The sequence below is a fragment of the Danio rerio genome, chromosome 9, assembly GCF_049306965.1.
Source record: "Danio rerio strain Tuebingen ecotype United States chromosome 9, GRCz12tu, whole genome shotgun sequence".
NCBI classification, from domain to species: Eukaryota; Metazoa; Chordata; class Actinopteri; order Cypriniformes; family Danionidae; genus Danio; species Danio rerio.
The window spans coordinates 17,674,745-17,691,503 of record NC_133184.1 but is presented as its reverse complement, the minus strand read 5'-3'; the positions used below and the strand labels follow the sequence as shown (position 1 = coordinate 17,691,503).

General features: G+C 35.5%; 1 protein-coding gene across 11 annotated transcripts in view; it reads left to right on the top strand.

Moving 5' to 3' along the window:
• The window catches only part of myo1b (myosin IB), a 118,503-nt gene extending 102,374 nt beyond the window's left edge, over window positions 1-16,129 (top strand). The window contains exons 20-33 of one of the 11 annotated variants that reach the window (XM_073912549.1): window positions 2,449-2,598; window positions 2,716-2,784; window positions 2,853-2,939; window positions 3,174-3,260; window positions 4,028-4,114; window positions 5,486-5,572; window positions 9,538-9,612; window positions 10,034-10,168; window positions 10,268-10,374; window positions 10,485-10,617; window positions 13,703-13,855; window positions 13,932-14,062; window positions 14,151-14,302; window positions 15,942-16,129. In XM_073912549.1, coding sequence (XP_073768650.1) covers window positions 2,449-2,598; window positions 2,716-2,784; window positions 2,853-2,939; window positions 3,174-3,260; window positions 4,028-4,114; window positions 5,486-5,572; window positions 9,538-9,612; window positions 10,034-10,168; window positions 10,268-10,374; window positions 10,485-10,617; window positions 13,703-13,855; window positions 13,932-14,062; window positions 14,151-14,280 — 1,431 coding nt within the window. In that variant the 3' untranslated portion in view covers window positions 14,281-14,302; window positions 15,942-16,129. Of the gene's footprint in view, window positions 1-2,448; window positions 2,599-2,715; window positions 2,785-2,852; window positions 2,940-3,173; window positions 3,261-4,027; window positions 4,115-5,485; window positions 5,573-9,537; window positions 9,613-10,033; window positions 10,169-10,267; window positions 10,375-10,484; window positions 10,618-13,702; window positions 13,856-13,931; window positions 14,063-14,150; window positions 15,578-15,941 lie in introns of those variants that run through there. The other 10 variants (XM_073912550.1, XM_003199193.7, XM_073912551.1 and 7 more) reach the window with 10 other exon arrangements.
• Window positions 16,130-16,759: the final 630 nt, after the last annotated feature.

Sequence of the window (16,759 nt, the reverse complement as noted above, 5' to 3'; positions counted from 1 at the left end):
CTTGTTTACCTGTAATCCGTACGAGTAAAAGGTGTTATATTAGCATGTAAGAGGGCAGCATCAGTCATGTTAAATTTGCAGACTTCCTCTGTCACATCTGCATAGTCATCCTTGTCTTTCTCATAGTATTTTTCATAAACTAGTCCACACACAGTGCGCGAGAGCCTGAAAAAGGCAGCGCTCTGCAGCATGCATGCGCGCAATGGGGAAAAATAGACTGCATCAAAAAGCTCATATTGCGCAATGACAGGAAATAATATAGATCGCGCCACCAAACGCATGAAAGCAAAAGTAACGAGCGTGGTTAAAAAAATCTAAGGAGTAGAAAGTACAGATATTTGTGCAAAAATGTAAGAAATAAAATTAAAAAGTTATTGGTATTTGTACTTCGTTACTTCCCATCTCTGCGCACGCCTCCCACCAGTGCCAATATACAGCCATATTGCACTGCTCGTGTAAGGTGTGTGTGTGTTTGTGTATATATACATATAAATGAGCAATATCACACGAGTAGCTGTGCGATATGGCTGTATAACGGCACTGGTGGGAGGTGTGCGATGGCACGAGGCCGCAGACCGAGTGCCTTAGTGCCCCCACCAGTGCTAATATACAGCCATATCGCACTGCTACAAGTGTGATATTGCGTTTATACAACAGTTTGACGGCATAATTGGGTAACACTTTATAATAACTACACACTATGAACCATTTATTAAGCATTAGCAAATAGTGAATTCATTATTTGTTAAGCATTAACTCTACATTAATAAACGTTAGTAAGCAGTTTATAACTGCAGCTATAAATGCTCTATTCTTGACTTACAATTATTAAACACATTATAAATGTGGTTGTATTTTCATCCTCTGTTAATGATTTACTTTTCATTACTAAATTAAGTATTGCATTATTTACAAAGCAGTTGTATTTAAGAGTAGTTGAAGGTTTTTACGATTATTCAGAATGAATTAGTAAATGATTAATAAACTACCGAAATCAAGGTTTATACATCTTATTATTCAGGCATATATTAATGGTTACTATGTATGTTAACAAATGCTTTATTAACTCAACTCAATGCAGTTTTGTGACCTAATCTAAAGTAAGGACTATTCATGCTTTATAATCCTTATAAATGATAATTAAAGGCTCGATATCAACTGAACAAAAATCATTGCAATCTTATCTAAAAAGTAAAATTACTGTAAATATTAAGCATTGCTGAATAACAGGAGTGTCAAAATACAATATAAAATTGCATAAAACAACAACAATATAATAATTTAACAATATAAAAAGATGCAATGTTTAAACTGTACAGTAATTTTATTTTAGATTAGGTTGCACAGATTTACTTTTCATTTGATACAGTTTAATTTGTATATTTTCAAATGAATAGAAATAAATAATGTTGTTTATTTACTTTAATTTACTTTTATTTTTACTTTTATTTACTTTAATTTCATTTTTAGAATTTTCCTTTGTAAAATTTAACTGACTCTTTAATTGTCATTTATAAGGGATTTATAAAGCATGAATAGTCCTCATTTTAGATTAGGTCACAAAACTGGATGAAATTGAGGTCATAAATTTATTAACGTATTAGTTAACAATTAATATATGCCTGAATAATACGACATATAAATGTTGATTTCAATAGTTTATTTATGATTTACTAACTCATTCTGAATGATCTTAAAAAAACCACCAACTATGCTTAAATAACTGGTTTGTAAATAAGGCAATACTTCATATAGCAATGAAAAATAAATCATTAACAAAGTATGAAAATACAATTATTAAACACATTATAAATGTGGTTGTAAGTCAAGAATACAGCATTTATAGCTGCAGTTATAAACTGCTTACTAACGTTAATTAATGTACAGTTAATGCTTAACAAATAATGAATTCACTATTTGCTAATGCTTAATAAATTATTCACACTGTGTAGTTATTATAAAGTGTTACCCATAATTGTGTGTATTTAAACAAAATCAAAAACGGAGAATTTCAAAAACCCTTTTGTATGTGGAACTACTTTCTTCTACATTGGATTCAAATCATAAGCTGACAGTTAAAACAGTTGAGCAAGCATCTTTTGAACTTTAGATCTGTAGTGTCTGCTTTTTGCTGGCTGTATGTGGGCAGAGTAATACACAAAGGGTAAAAAGGCTGTAGGAGTTCTGATATTGCAGAATATCGCACGGCTATCAGCCAATCAGATTTGAGAACCAGACAGAACTGTTGTATATACACTCACACACACACACACACACACACACACACACACACACACACACACATATATATATATGTGTGTGTGTGTGTGTGTGTGTGTGTGTGTGTGTATATGTATGTATGTATATATATGTATATGTGTGTGTGTGTATATGTGTATATATAATTTTTTATTTTTTTTATGCTAATTTGAAAGCTTTTTTCTTCAGCTCTTTTTTTTGGAAGAGAAGAGGAGACAGTGCCTTGAGGACTTGGCAGCACTCATCCAGAAGATCTACCGTGGCTGGAAATGTCGCACTCACTTTCTCCTTCTGAAAAAGAGCCAGGTGGTTGTGGCAGCCTGGTACCGAAGATTTGCGGTGAGCTGCATTTATATCACCTTCTATAGGAACCATTTAGAGAGAGACATTTTTTTAATTGCAAGATGGTGACTTAAGATGTTTTTTTTTTTTTTTGTTTTTGTTTTTTAAATGCAGCAACAAAAGAAGTACCAGAAAATCAGGTGTTCTGCCTTAGTAGTTCAATCTTTCATTCGTGGATGGAAGGTAGGTTTCATATTCTGCAGTTTCCAAAAAAAAACAAAAGGTCTTTTCTCATTCAAGTTTTTTTATAGGCCCGGAAGCTTTTGCGTGAACTAAAACACAAGAAGCGATGCGAAGAGGCTGTCACAACAATTTCAGCTTATTGGCATGGAACCCAGGTAATGAACACAGTTTCTCATTCTGTAAAGTGATGAAAACTTTTACTGTGGGGTTTGATTTTCAATATTAGAGCTTCTTTGCTGCTTTTGCTTACTATTTTCTCTCTAGTCCAAATTTTCACTTCTGCTTTTGATGCAGTTTACTCTTCAGTCACTCTTTTCTTGTAATATGTCTAATATTTTATTCTTTGCTATACTGTCTCTGCTTCGACGTGGCAAATGTCAAATCCCCAGGCTCGCTGGGAACTGCGTCGTCTTAAGAAGGAGGCATGGAATAAACATGCCGTGTCTGTCATTTGGGCAGCTTGGCTTGGAACAAAGGTATTTAAAGAGCTTGCCAATAGTCATCCCCCATCCCACCTCATCAAGCTTCGAATGACTCCTCTTTTGTTTAGATGTGACTAACTCTGTTTTATCATATGTAGATAGCTGCTTTGGGGAAATAATTGGGAAATATATATTGTTAATTTGCTGACATTAAGTTGGAACATCTGTATGCAAATAAAAGCATTTAAGTGAATGCTTGAATCATATGTTCTTAGAACTAACCCCTTTCTCATATTCTACTTTATAACTTTTTGCAGTATTTACTGTCCAATGATGGCTTGCATGAACAACTTAACAATACATTTTAGTGTGTCAATAATTTGGTAAAAAAAAATTAGTTCTGATGGAAACACAACGCCGGTAGTTACATGTGGCAATTGTCATTTATACCCTGCCGTTTTATGTATTTCTAAATATGTTTTTGGTGCATTTAAAAAAATAAATAAATAAAAATTGAGACAACTTTAGGACTAGCAGGTTAATTCATTAAATTCAAACCTAAATAATAAAAACTAATTTGTTTTTCCTATCTTGATTTTTTTCCTGTTAATTATAATTGTATTTAATGTCCTTCCCCAACATATTAATGTGGGTGTACTAATATTAGGCTTTCAACGTTTTTTTTTTTCGTCATAACATTTTTTTGTCAGAAGAGCAAGACTTTTTTTTTGTCTTAAAATGTTTTACAGCACTGAAATAAAACACTCGTGTGCTTTTAACACATTTTCTTAATACTTTTCTGCCCTCATCTTTGGAAAAAGGCAAGAAGAGAACTGCAAAAGTTAAAGCATGAAGCTTGTAGTAAACAGGCAGTGTCTGTCATTTGGGCCTGCTGGCAAGGAACAAAGGTATTCTCCTTTACGTCTGTTTGACATCTATTTATTTATTTATCCATTCATTCATTCATTCATTCATTCATTCATTTGTACCTGAGGCGACTATGAGGACCATGACCAATTTACTATGAGCTTATCCTATATGTTATGCATGCCAACATGCTCAAGACCCTACAGCATGAATCATACGTTCAGTCATACTTTGAACAGGGAGAGTTATATTAGCAGGGGTTGAAGTTCGAAGCCTGCTCGGAACAGGTAGACGAGAGCCATTCATGGCTGATACTTATTTATTTGTTTTTATTATTTGTTTGACAAAGAAAGCTGTTCCAGGACACAACATTCACTCATTTATACATAGGTAGGATTTTATTATTATTATTATTAAAATCAAATAAATTACAATGACCACACACCGCTCTAACAAAAAGGGCAAGGCCCCCAACCTGCCCAGTAAGATTATTATTATTATTATTGTTATTATTATTATTGTTATTATTATTCTCTGGTACATTTCATTTTACAGTAATATGTTTATTGAAACATTATAAATGTTTTAGAACTTCAGTGTAACAACTTAAACAGTTGTTGTTGCTTTTGTTAACAACATTTTAGTTTTATTAACTTTATTTGGCTTAAACTGTACTGTTAAAAAATACATTGATATTATAAAATCTTTTGGGGGAGTTTTATCTGTCAAGATGTCAGGATTCATATGTAAGCAATTAATGTATTTGTATGAAGTGATGCTTTGATTTCTGGCTGATAAAAGAAAACACCTTGATTTTTTGCAAAACCGTTGATAAAATTATTCTTATTAGTAAGTAATTGTAGCAAACCACTAAAATGCTTTCATTTAATGTAGTGTAATTGTCTTTATTTATAATAACAGGAGATTTCTGATTGCTTTCTGAATAACCTCATGACACTTGAGTACCTTTGGTGTAAATTATATTGTTTAGATGTACATGTCTTTTCATTCCATTCTCAAGCCCATGCACATCCTTTTTGCATGTTGCGTTCACTTTTGCACTGTTGTTTTCTTCCACCCTATTTGAGTGACCTTTGCCTTCTTAAGCTGTGTGTGGCTTGTTTTATTGTGTTTGTATGTTGTGTGCCTTAAGAGACCAATTGTACTCTTACTTTTTTTATTGCTCCTTTTCCCCTTGTTTTCACTCATGTTTTGTTAATCCCATGAAATAAATATCCACAGGAAAACCTTGATGATGTCCAACTGTCTTAACCAGCACCAAATATAGAGCATCTTATGCAGCTGAAGTGCAAATTTGTGTGATGTGTGGACCTGGCTTTTTGCTTCTGCTTAGCGCTCCGATTCCTCTGTACCTTTCAGCATTCATGCGCATCTCCCTCCCTCCTTCACAGGCACGTAGAGAGCTGAAGCGCTTGAAGGAGGAAGCCAGGCGTAAACACGCCATTGCTGTCATTTGGGCCTACTGGTTGGGACTAAAGGTATATTCCAACCATCGCCTCTTGCCAGGCATGGAAACGAGTAGGACGCATAAACATAAGTTTAATAAGTGTCACTTAACTAGCTGTAGTATACTAACAATATAATCTAACCCCAGAGTTAATTTCCACAGGTCCATTTTTGCCCAAGTCAGTGACAAAAATATAGCTGTGGTGAAATGTTAAAGGATTATTTCACTTCTAGAACAAAAGTTCAAAGTTAATTAAATAATGTTCTTTACAAGTCACTCTTTCATCATTATATATAGGGGACATGTAAAAGCCTGCCAGTTACTGCTTGACCATAGTCTAAACACCAAGATGCAAGATGGTAGGGCACCACACAGTCAGGCAGTGCTACAACACAGTCACTGGCAACAAATGAGCAATCAGTTAAAAAATGTATGTTTGAAAATGACTGATTGCTTCCCTAGATAAGATATTAATTTCTCATATGAGATTGTTATGAGCCTTTTGGAGCTACATTTAAACTGCATTTTGGAATTTCAACCTTTATTAGAGTCCACTATATGGAAAAAATCCCTGAAATGTTGTCTTCAAAAAATACATTAAAAATTATTTATGACTGAAGAAAAAATAACATCTTGGATGGCAAGAGGTTAGTAAATCACAGTGCATCCGGGAAATATTCATAGTGCTTCACTTTCCACATTTTTTGTGTTTCAGCCTAATTCTAAAATGGATTAAACTCATTTATTTCCTCAATTCTACACACAATACCCTATAATGTCTATGTGAAAAAAATAAAATAAAATAAAATAATAATTGTTGCAAATTTCATACGAAAAAAAAAAAAAACTGACAAATCACATGTACATAAGTATTAATAGCCTTTGCTATGAAGCTCTAAATTGAGCTCAGGCACATTCTGTTTCCCCTGATCACTCTTGAGATGTTTCAGCAACTTAATTGGAGTTCACCTGTGGTAAATTAAATTGAATGGACATACTTAGAAAATGCATACACCTGTCTATATAAGATCCCAGGGATTGACAGTGCATGTCAAACCACAAACCATGCATGAAGACAAAGGAATTGTCTGTAGACCTCCGAGACAGGATTGTCTTGAGGCACAAGGCTGGGAAAAGTTACGGAAAAAATCTTCTGCTCTGAAAGTTCCAATGAGCACAGTAGCCTCTATCATCCAAAAGTGGAAGATGTTTGGAATTACCAGGACTCTTCCTTGAGCTGACCGGCCATCTAAGTTAAGTAATTGGGGGAGAAGGAAGGTGATCAATAACCCGATGGTCACATTGTCTGAGCTCCAGCATTCTTCTGTGGAGAGAGGAGAACCTTGCAGAAGGACAACCATCTTTGCAGCAATCCACAAATCAGGCATGTTTGGCAGAGTGGCCAGAAGGAAGACACTCCCATAAGAAACAAAATTCTCTGATCTGATGAAAATAAAATTGAACTCTTTGGAGTGAATGCCAGGCGTTATGTTTAAAGAAAACCAGGCATAACCAGGCTAATACCATCCCTACAGTGAGGCATGGTGGTGGCAGCATCATGATGTGAGGATGTTTTTCAGCAGCAGGAACTGGAAGACTAGTCGGATTGAAGGAAAGATGAATGCAGCTATTCAAATCTTGAATGAAAATCTACTTTGGTGTGCTCTTGACCTCAGAGTGGGGTGACGGTTTATCTTCCAGCAGGACTATGACCCAAAGCATTATGCCAAAAAAATATTAGAGTGGCTTCACTACAACTCGGTTGGATTTTCTATGAGTGGCCCAGTCAGATTCCAGACCTAAACTCTATTAAACATCTCTGGAAAAATCTGAAAATGGCTGTACACTTTCGCTTCCCATCCAACCTGGTAGAGTTTGAGAGATATTGCAAAGAGGAATGGAAAAAAAATTCCCGTAGACCTGTGCATCATGTTCAAAAAGACTTGAGGCTGTAATAGCTGCCAAAGGTGCTTCAACAAAGTATTGAGCAAAGGGTGTGAATATTTATGTACATGTGGTTTTTCAGGTTTTTTCTAAAAATCTTTTTCCACATTGTCATTATGGGGTATTGTGTGTAAAATGTTAAGGAAATAAATTTATTTTATTAGGCTGTAACAAAAAAAAAAAAAATGTGGGGGAAAAGTGAAGTGTTATGAATTTTTTCTGGATGCACTGTGTGTGTAATTTAATTTTTTGTTCTAGAAGTGTACACATCATTAAACACATGACTCTGGTGTGTCTGCATAAAGCAGAATTACATTTGTTATCATAATCTATAACTTTAGAAAAGTTATAGTTTTGGCAGGTTTTTACCTTTTTTATTCATAAACTTGGACAATGGGTAAAACAGCTTTGGCTTGACCCTGCAAAGAATGCCTGAATGTGCTTCTTTCTATTCTGTTCTGTTTTACTACCAGTTGGTTGACTGTCTGGGGCATACCATAAAATGTTAAATCCATGTTTTGATGACATTTAAAGAATGATTTACTTCATTTGCTAAAACAATCAACCATTAGAATAAATACAATTAATAGAGGTCTAAATGACTTGCTGATTAGATTAATTATTTATTATAAAATTCTTTATTATAAAATAATTTAAATATATATATATTTTTTTAAATCACACTTGTGCAATTACAATTTGATATACAATAAATGGTCTGGATGAATACAAATATCAATTTAGATGCAGCTTCTGTAGAAAAATATATGGCTGTTGGAGTCTAAACTTTTTCTGTATTATAAATCCTATAAACGCTTCTTTTCGTAAATGTCTGTTTGGGTATTTTTCTCACACTGTTAATTAGATTAGTTTGCAAATTGTTAAAAAAAAAAGCTGTTTTTAAATGTCTGTTGTTTTTGTTTCTAGTCCTTGCAGACTGACAGTTTTATACTCTACATCCGGGGTACCAATCCTGCTCCTGGAGGGCCGGTGACCCTGCAGTGTTTAGCTCCATTTTGCCTCAACACACCTGCCTGGGTGTTTCAAGTATACCTAGTAAGACCTTGATTAGCTGGTTCAGGTGTGTTTGATTAGGGTTGGAGCTAAAATCTGCAGGACACCGGCCCTCCAGGAACAAGTTTGATGACCCCTGCTCTACATTGTCTTTTTTTCTTCTTTCAGTGCATAATTAGTTTTTCATTTTCATGCATTTTTTTTTCAAACAGGACATAAATTGTTTATACTTGACAGAATTTATTTCTCTATAAAACTAAATATGCATTGGGAGAAAAGAAAGAGACCATGTAAAGTATAAAACTTTGATTTTGCAAGGAAAAGAAACACATGTAACATAAATTAAAAAAAAACAGTAGCTTGTTTTTTTTAACAATTTACAAACTAATCTAATTAACTGCATGTGAAAATCGCCAAGCAGACATTTACAAATAGTTTTACACAGAAAAAAGTTTAGACTCAAACCTTTACTGCATTTCACATTTTAATTGCACAATTGTGGATTTTTTATTATTTAAATTATTTTTATAATAAAGATTTTTTCTAATAAATAATTAATCTAATCAGCAATTCAATGAGACATCTACTTATTGTTTTTATTCTAATAGCTGATTATTTCAGCAAATGAAGTAAATAATTCTTTGAATAACCTAAATAAATGGATATTAGGATTTCGCCCCAATGTGTAAGGGTTTCTATTTGCCTAAAATACCCTTGTTTTCTGTTTGTTTTTAGGTGTCTGTCCTGTCTGATGTCTGCATGCTGCTACTAACATACTCTTGGCTTTCACAGGCATTTGTTTTTTTCTCCGCCCTCCCATAATGTTTTACTGTTTCTTTTTTTGTGTGTATATCTTTGTATAAGCATCTTACGGGTGATCTCCATCTTTTCTGGAAAAGATAATTGAGTACAGATGTACTATAAGACTGTAGAAGGTGGTTTTGATCACATTACTGTTTCTGTTCTGCCCGCTTCCAACTTTCATCACAAACTTTTGCAGCACATAGAAGAGAGCATAACTGAACAATTGTTTTACAGGTTCGTCGGGAGTACAGGAAGTTCTTCAGAGCTAATGCTGGCAAGAAGATCTATGACTTCACCATCCAGAGAATTGTAAGTCACTTAAGAAGTTAATTATTGAATACAGTTTTATAATCCAGAAAGAACACTTACTTGTTGGTAGGTCAATATTTATCTTCTAATTTACAAAAGTTTCTGACAAGTCCAGTTTTAATAGGGAGCATGGTTTGCTTAAACTATTTAAAACAAAGTGTTTCTGCTTCACTTTTTCTATTTTTTATTCTAGGTAGATAAGGTAAAATCCCCTCTGCTAAATCCATAGAAGTGTAGATTACTTTTTCCATGTAATCTTTATGTGGCTTACAAAGTACATTAAATAAACAACTAATTGGTGCTACCTTTTGGAAATGTATTATCTACACTTAGTCACCTGAGAAGAAAGAAAATGATTTAATAAAAGACTGGATCCAATAAAAGATCCAATGAAAGTTCCGAGCTCCTGTTTTGTCTACAGATACAGAAGTACTACCTAGGCTTGAAGAAGACAATGCCTTCCATGTCACCGATCGATAAGAGCTGGTCAACTTGTCCCTATGGTTTCCTTGATGGGACACATCAAGAACTCAGGAGAATTTTCCATCTGTGGAGGGTCAGTATTACTAGATGACATTAATTGTGAGAATGAGAAAAAATTCTGTCATGTCAAATTTAAATCATTTATAACCCCCTTGTGGTGTCCCTCAATCAGTGTAAGAAATATCGCAGCCAGTTCACAGAGGAGAAGAAGGCTACCTATGAGGAGAAGCTTGCAGCCAGTGAACTCTTCAAAGATAAAAAAGCCTTGTATCCTAGCAGGTAGAGCAAAGAGCAGTTTACCTAATTTCCTTTATGTATAGTACCTTTGTTAAACATATATCTGCTCTATACCATTTCATTCTAACAATGGATATCCTCTGCTTTTACAGTGTCAGTCAACCTTTTAAAGGAGACTATGTGGAGATAACTAAGAATCCAAAGTACCAGAAGCTCAACAGCTTGGTAGAGGACAAAGTTCTTCTTGCAGATGTTGTCAGTAAAATCAACCGTGCCAATGGCAAGGTACGTACTGTTAGTTCTGTGTCCAGGGTTGACTTATTACAGTTAGATAGTCATTGTAACTGCTCAAAAATCTTATTAAATCGGCATCATTTGTAATTTGCTCCATCAACTATTTGTGACATACAAACTTGATACAAAAAAATCCCTGAAACCAGCTAGTAATCTAGCATTAGGTGGGTTAGACTCGTATGGACAGCTAAACTTGCAATGCTCAGATATTGTCTAAAAGCAAAGCATACCTGCATTTGACACTCTTTATTCATTTACATTTTACATTTTAGTCATTTAGCAGACGCTTTTATCCAAATCGACTTAAAAATGAGGACAAGGAAGCCATTTACACAACTAAGAGCAACAATGAATAAGTGCTATAGGCACGTTTCAGGTCTGTAAAGTCTAAGAAGGGAAGTATTAGTAGTATTAGAATTTTTTTTTTTTTTTTTTTTTTGGTACAGTTAGTGTGATATTCAGAGAGGCAATTGCAGATTAGGAAGTGAAGTGGAGACTAAATAGTTGAGTTTTTAGTCGTTTCTTGAAAATAGCGAGTGACTCTGCTGTTCTGATGCAGTTAGGGAGATCATTCCACCAACTGGGCAGATTGAGCGTGAGCGACAGTGATTTCTTCCCTCTTTGGGATGGAACCACGAGGTGACGTTCATTTACAGAACGCAAGTTTCTGGAGGGCACATAGATCTGCAGAAGTGAGAGCAGATAAGAAGGAGCAAGGCCAGAAGTCACTTTGTAGGCAAACATCAGAGCTTTGAATTTGATGCGAGCAGCAACTGGCAGCCAGTGCAAACGGACTAGCAGCGCAGTGACATGTGCTCGTTTAGGTTCATTGAAGACCACTCGTGCTGCTGCGTTCTGGAGCAGTTGAAGAGGCTTGATAGAGTTAGCTGGAAGCCCAGCTAGTAGAGAGTTGCAGTAATCCAGTTTGGAGAGAACAAGAGCTTGAACAAGGAGTTGAGCTGCATGTTCAGATAAGAAGGGTCGGATCTTTCTGATGTTATAGAGTGCGAATCTGCACGATCGAGCAGTTCTAGAAATGTGGTCAGAGAAGTTTAGTTGGTCATCAATCGTTACTCCAAGGCTTTTCACCATTTTGGATGCAGTAATGGTTGCCCCATCCATCTGGATTGAAAAGTTATGGTGTAGAGTCGGGTTGGCAGAAACTACAAGCATTTCCGTTTTTGTGAGGTTCAGCTGAAGATGATGATCTTTCATCCAGTGTGAAATATCCAACAGGCAGGCTGAGATGCGAGCTGGAACCGAGGGATCATCAGGATGAAAAGAGAGGTATAGCTGGGTATCATCAGCATAGCAGTGGTAGGAGAATCCATGTCTCTGGATGACTGGTCCTAGAGATGATGTGTAGATGGAGAAGAGCAGTGGCCCAAGAACAGAGCCTTGAGGTACCCCAGTGTTTAGATGCTGTAGGTTGGACACCTCTACCCTCCAAGACACCCTGAATGACCTGTCAGAGAGGTAAGATCTGGACCATTGTATAACAGTGCCCACCACGCCCAGTGGCTCGAGCGTAGATAGCAGGATCTGGTGGTTGACAGTGTCAAAAGCAGCTGACAAGTCCAGCAAAATGAGGACTGATGATTTAGAGTCTGCTTTAGCCAGTCTGAGATCCTCCACGACCGAGAGCAGGGCAGTCTCAGTTGAGTGGCCTTTCTTAAAGCCGGATTGCTTGTTGTCCATGAGATTGTTTTGAGTAAGAAAGTCCAGGACTTGATTGAACACTACTTTCTCCAGAATCTTGGCCATGAATGGAAGCAGGGATACTAGTCTGTAGTTTTCAAGTAGCGTATGGTCCAGGTTGGGTTTCTTTAGCAGTGGGGTTACCCTAGCCTGCTTAAATGAAGTGGGGAATAAACCAGAGTCAAGAGATGTGTTAATTATGTGAGTCAGTGTTGGTATGACTGCAGGAGAGATGGCTTGCAAGAGATGAGAGGGAATGGGATCGAGTGGACAGGTGGTTGCATGGCTAGATAGCACGTTTTTGGACACCTCAGACTCAGAGAGCTGAGAAAAAGAGGTGAGTGTGTGTGGTGTTGGTGGTGTATCTTGCGTGTTTGTTGTAGGTGCAGCAAATTGAGCACTGATTTTTGCAGTTTTGGTGCAAAAGAATGTAGCAAAGTCATCGGAAAATGTTTTAAAAAGTAGGCGAGGATTCGTGGCATTGTTGATTTTCAGACGGTAATATGTCTGCTTTGCAGAAGTAACCTCAGCTGAGAAAGAGGACAGAAGAGTTTGGTATGTTGTTTGGTATGTTAAGAGCTGTGCAGGATTTTTTTTAATTCAAAATCCATAAATCCAAATACATGCAAGTGGTACATATGGTTGAAGATGTCATACAGTGCAAACCTGGATATACCTAGGCATAGCTGAACAATAAGAATTTAGTACATGCAAATGACACACTGAGGCTTAGGCTCCATTGTTTCCTTGTTCTCATGTGCTGTAAGTGTCATGAGTGTAAAATCCTGGTGATATACTGTTCACATGATATGAATAATATATCCTTGGCTGTATTTGAGCATATAATAAACTTACAATCTATGTGGGACTCTTATTTTGAAAAAAAGAGAGAAAAAAAAAACTAAGGCCAAAGGCTATTGAATAAGGGTACTTAAGCTCACTCTGCCATGCTATGTGTTTTACATTGTTTTCAATACACTGCTAAGTAATTTTAGGAAAATGCTGAATGGCAGTGCTGGTGTGCAAGCAGTACATTTATTACAAACAATCTTTAGAATTTTAAAAGACATATTGTATGGCTCTGGGATTTGCACCAGACGTGCAATGAACTATAATAAGGAGCAGTTCTTTTAGGGTCTGGTCATAAGGTCTATTTATATGTATCTTTTGTTAGTTTAAGCTGTATTTATAAACATTTCTAATTAGGCTACAAACACATGTAACCTGATGAGTATGTGTTCAATACACATTTATGCATCATGTCAATCAGTCTCACTCCTTAATCAGTATTAAATTTAAGTAATTGAAGGTAAATTGTAGTTATGTTTACTCTTTCAGCCTAAGCTTTGCATTTTAAGTCTACTAATTAACTTTTAAGGGAACGCCCAGAATTTTCCTCCTGACCAAGAAGTGCCTGGTTCTGGCTGATCAGAAGACAGGTCAGGTGAAAGCCAGCGTTCCCCTGCCAGACCTCAGCAGTGTTTTTGTGAGCACACAAAACGATGGCTTCTTTGCTCTTAAGCTTAGAGAGGTATGACATATTATAACTTGCATTATATTGGGCACCATGTGAGTCAGGAACTCCTTTTAACATGCTCTCTCTTTAGGGTGCTACATCTGCAGCCAAAGGTGACTACCTGCTTAGCAGTGACCGACTGATCGAGATTATAACCAAACTTTACTGCACTGGTGCAGCTTCAGCTGAAAGGAACCAGATCAAAATTGATATTTCAGATGAGTAAGTGTCCAGCATTTCTGTGCATCATGTTTTGTTTTGTTCTCTAAGTTTCACTCTTATAGTATAACATTTTCTCTCTCCATTTTAGGTTCTTGGTACAGTTTAAGCAGGACAAAGTTTGCGTAAAATTCATCCAGGGTACTCCTAAGAACAGTAATAGTGTCTCATGCAAGCGTAAAAACAATCGTCTTCTGGAAGTGTCTGTTCCATCACCATAAGGATCAATCAGCTTATTCCACTGTAAGGATGTCACTTCTAAGATTCTTCACCCTCCACCAATCCCATAATGATTGTGCAATTATCTTGATCCTATCATTTTTTGTTCTCTATAGTCAAAACAACAGATTTTCACACCTGATATTGTACAGCTTTCCAATGTCAAATGTGGGATGAACATTTATATTTCTCTTTTCAAAGTTCTTGGGACTCATGAGTCTGGTCTTTAATTGTAAAAATAATTGTGATTACAGTAAAATGGTTTCTGGCAGACATCCATCTGGTGAATCTTACATCATCCTCTAATCCGCATTTGCAGTCTTTGTACCATTGTGGTTGCATTAGCCTCCCATTGAGCAAAATTGTGTACATAGAGATGCTGAAAGGGTTTTGTTGGGCTTCTAGAAAGATGCTGAAAAGCTATAAAAATTGAATACTGCACTTTTTCAATGGAGTAGTGGTAAGGACTTGGATTGCTGGTTGATGTGTTAATTTTTCTGTTGTGTACAGTTCTCATCCTGCATTTTAATGCAGAAAAGTAATTTTTTGAAAAAAAAAAATACTCTAACTTTGCCAAATGAAAAAGTATTCTGTGATCCAAACTCTAGTGCCATTTAGCTGTCTCTTCCCTAGAGAAAGAAATTATCTTGTATGAAAGTGTAGAAGGTTCAGACACGTTTTTTACAAGCCAAATAGTTTTATAATAATTAATAATTATTTTGTTTATTATTATTATTATTTCAGTTTATTGATAATTGCCAAACAATATAATTTAAAATTCTTTTCACATGTATTATGTTTATCAGTTCTTTCTTTACTTTAAATCAGAGTATAGTTTATCGAAATTTAGTATATTAGAAATGCAGTATTTGGCAATTTGCCTGTAAATTTGGATTTAAAATGCCAAAGACTGACAATGGCCCTGCATTTATTATTATACGATGCTTTAAAGACCTTCCCTTAAAAGTAAACCCAATTGCATTGTGTGAAATTGACTAAGAGTAACAGGAAGATGTCATTCGCATGTCAGGGTTGATTTAGATCTGTAATCAAGTGATAGTGTTGGTGAGGCCTCACAGAAGAAAACTTGACATTAATCTCAATACTACAACTATGACTGGTATGATCTTCCCCAAGTTATCTTCAGTTAGTCCCTTTACCTAAATCTGCTTGGATGGAGGCTAATAATAGGTATATTATGTCCTATACTGTATCTTGGCTATTTTTTGCCACTGGAATGTGGGCTGCATCACTTTTTTAATCACTCGCATGTTATTAATAAATCCTTTCAAGGCCTGACATCTTGTTTTGTTGACTTTTTTTTTTAAACCATGCTTTCTTTGAATGCAAGACACACTGTTGCCCAAGTATATTTGGTTTATCGTAATTATTGTGATTGTGAATAATACTTTTTTGTCAGTCATATTTAAGGAAATATTTCCCACATTGTTTTAGTGGACTTTTTGTATTTTTGATCTCCTGAAGACAATGGCCACTAAAGTGATGACTTCTGCTTTAGTTTCTTAATGCTTTTTGATGTGTTTTTGTTATTCTTTACATAAATGCACAACAAGAGATTGTATTGTCTTCCTCTTCAGGATGTTTGTGGAAGCTGATTTACTTTATGATCAAGAAATCTGAAATATGTCTGTCTTTTATGCAGGAAGCCTTGGGTTCTTCTCTTTTCTGTCAGATGCTGAATTGAAGAGAGCAGAGAAATTGTTGTATGCATTTTTTGTGTATTTAAATGTAACCTGTTCTGAAAGACATGAAAATGTTGCATAACTATTAAGTATAATAAGTGAATTTTTTTTTTAATTGAAGCAAAAAATAAATAACTTTGGATAATCAGTGTGGCTTGTTTGATAATGCTGATTAAATTTGTTAAGTTTAATTTGAGGGTTTATCAATTCAGTAAAAAAAAAATTTAAACAGGTGTCATTAATGATTCTTTATTACAGTTTTTCTCGATTGCTATAACTCTTACCAACCTTTTGAACTACAATTTCAAAGCTATGATGCCTATTTTGAAAAAAAAAAAAAACATACCCTAAACTTTAAATACTATTTCCTGCTTTGACGTGAATTACATTTGGTGAACTTTTACTAAAAAACTACTCACAAATCTCAAAAATTTAAAGTGCTTACACAATGGTCATTCAGAAAGCACAAGCATTCAAAAATGTTAATTCAAGTAACCACAGCCTGAGCTCAGTTAGCACACAATTAACCAACTGGAAAGACTGAGAGTTAAAATTCACACATATCACACATTCACACATATCACACATCAATCTGAAACTTTGATGGATAGATGAAAAGTTCAATAATGCATCCAAAGAGAAGAGGTAAAGGACACCAGAGTGGAGGAGGAAAATGATGACGAGGAAGAGCGAAAGCACGGAGGACCAGCAGTTTTGGATGAAGGTCCAGCCACTTTAGTTGACCATGTCATACTGTATACCCAAGGTTTTCTAACAT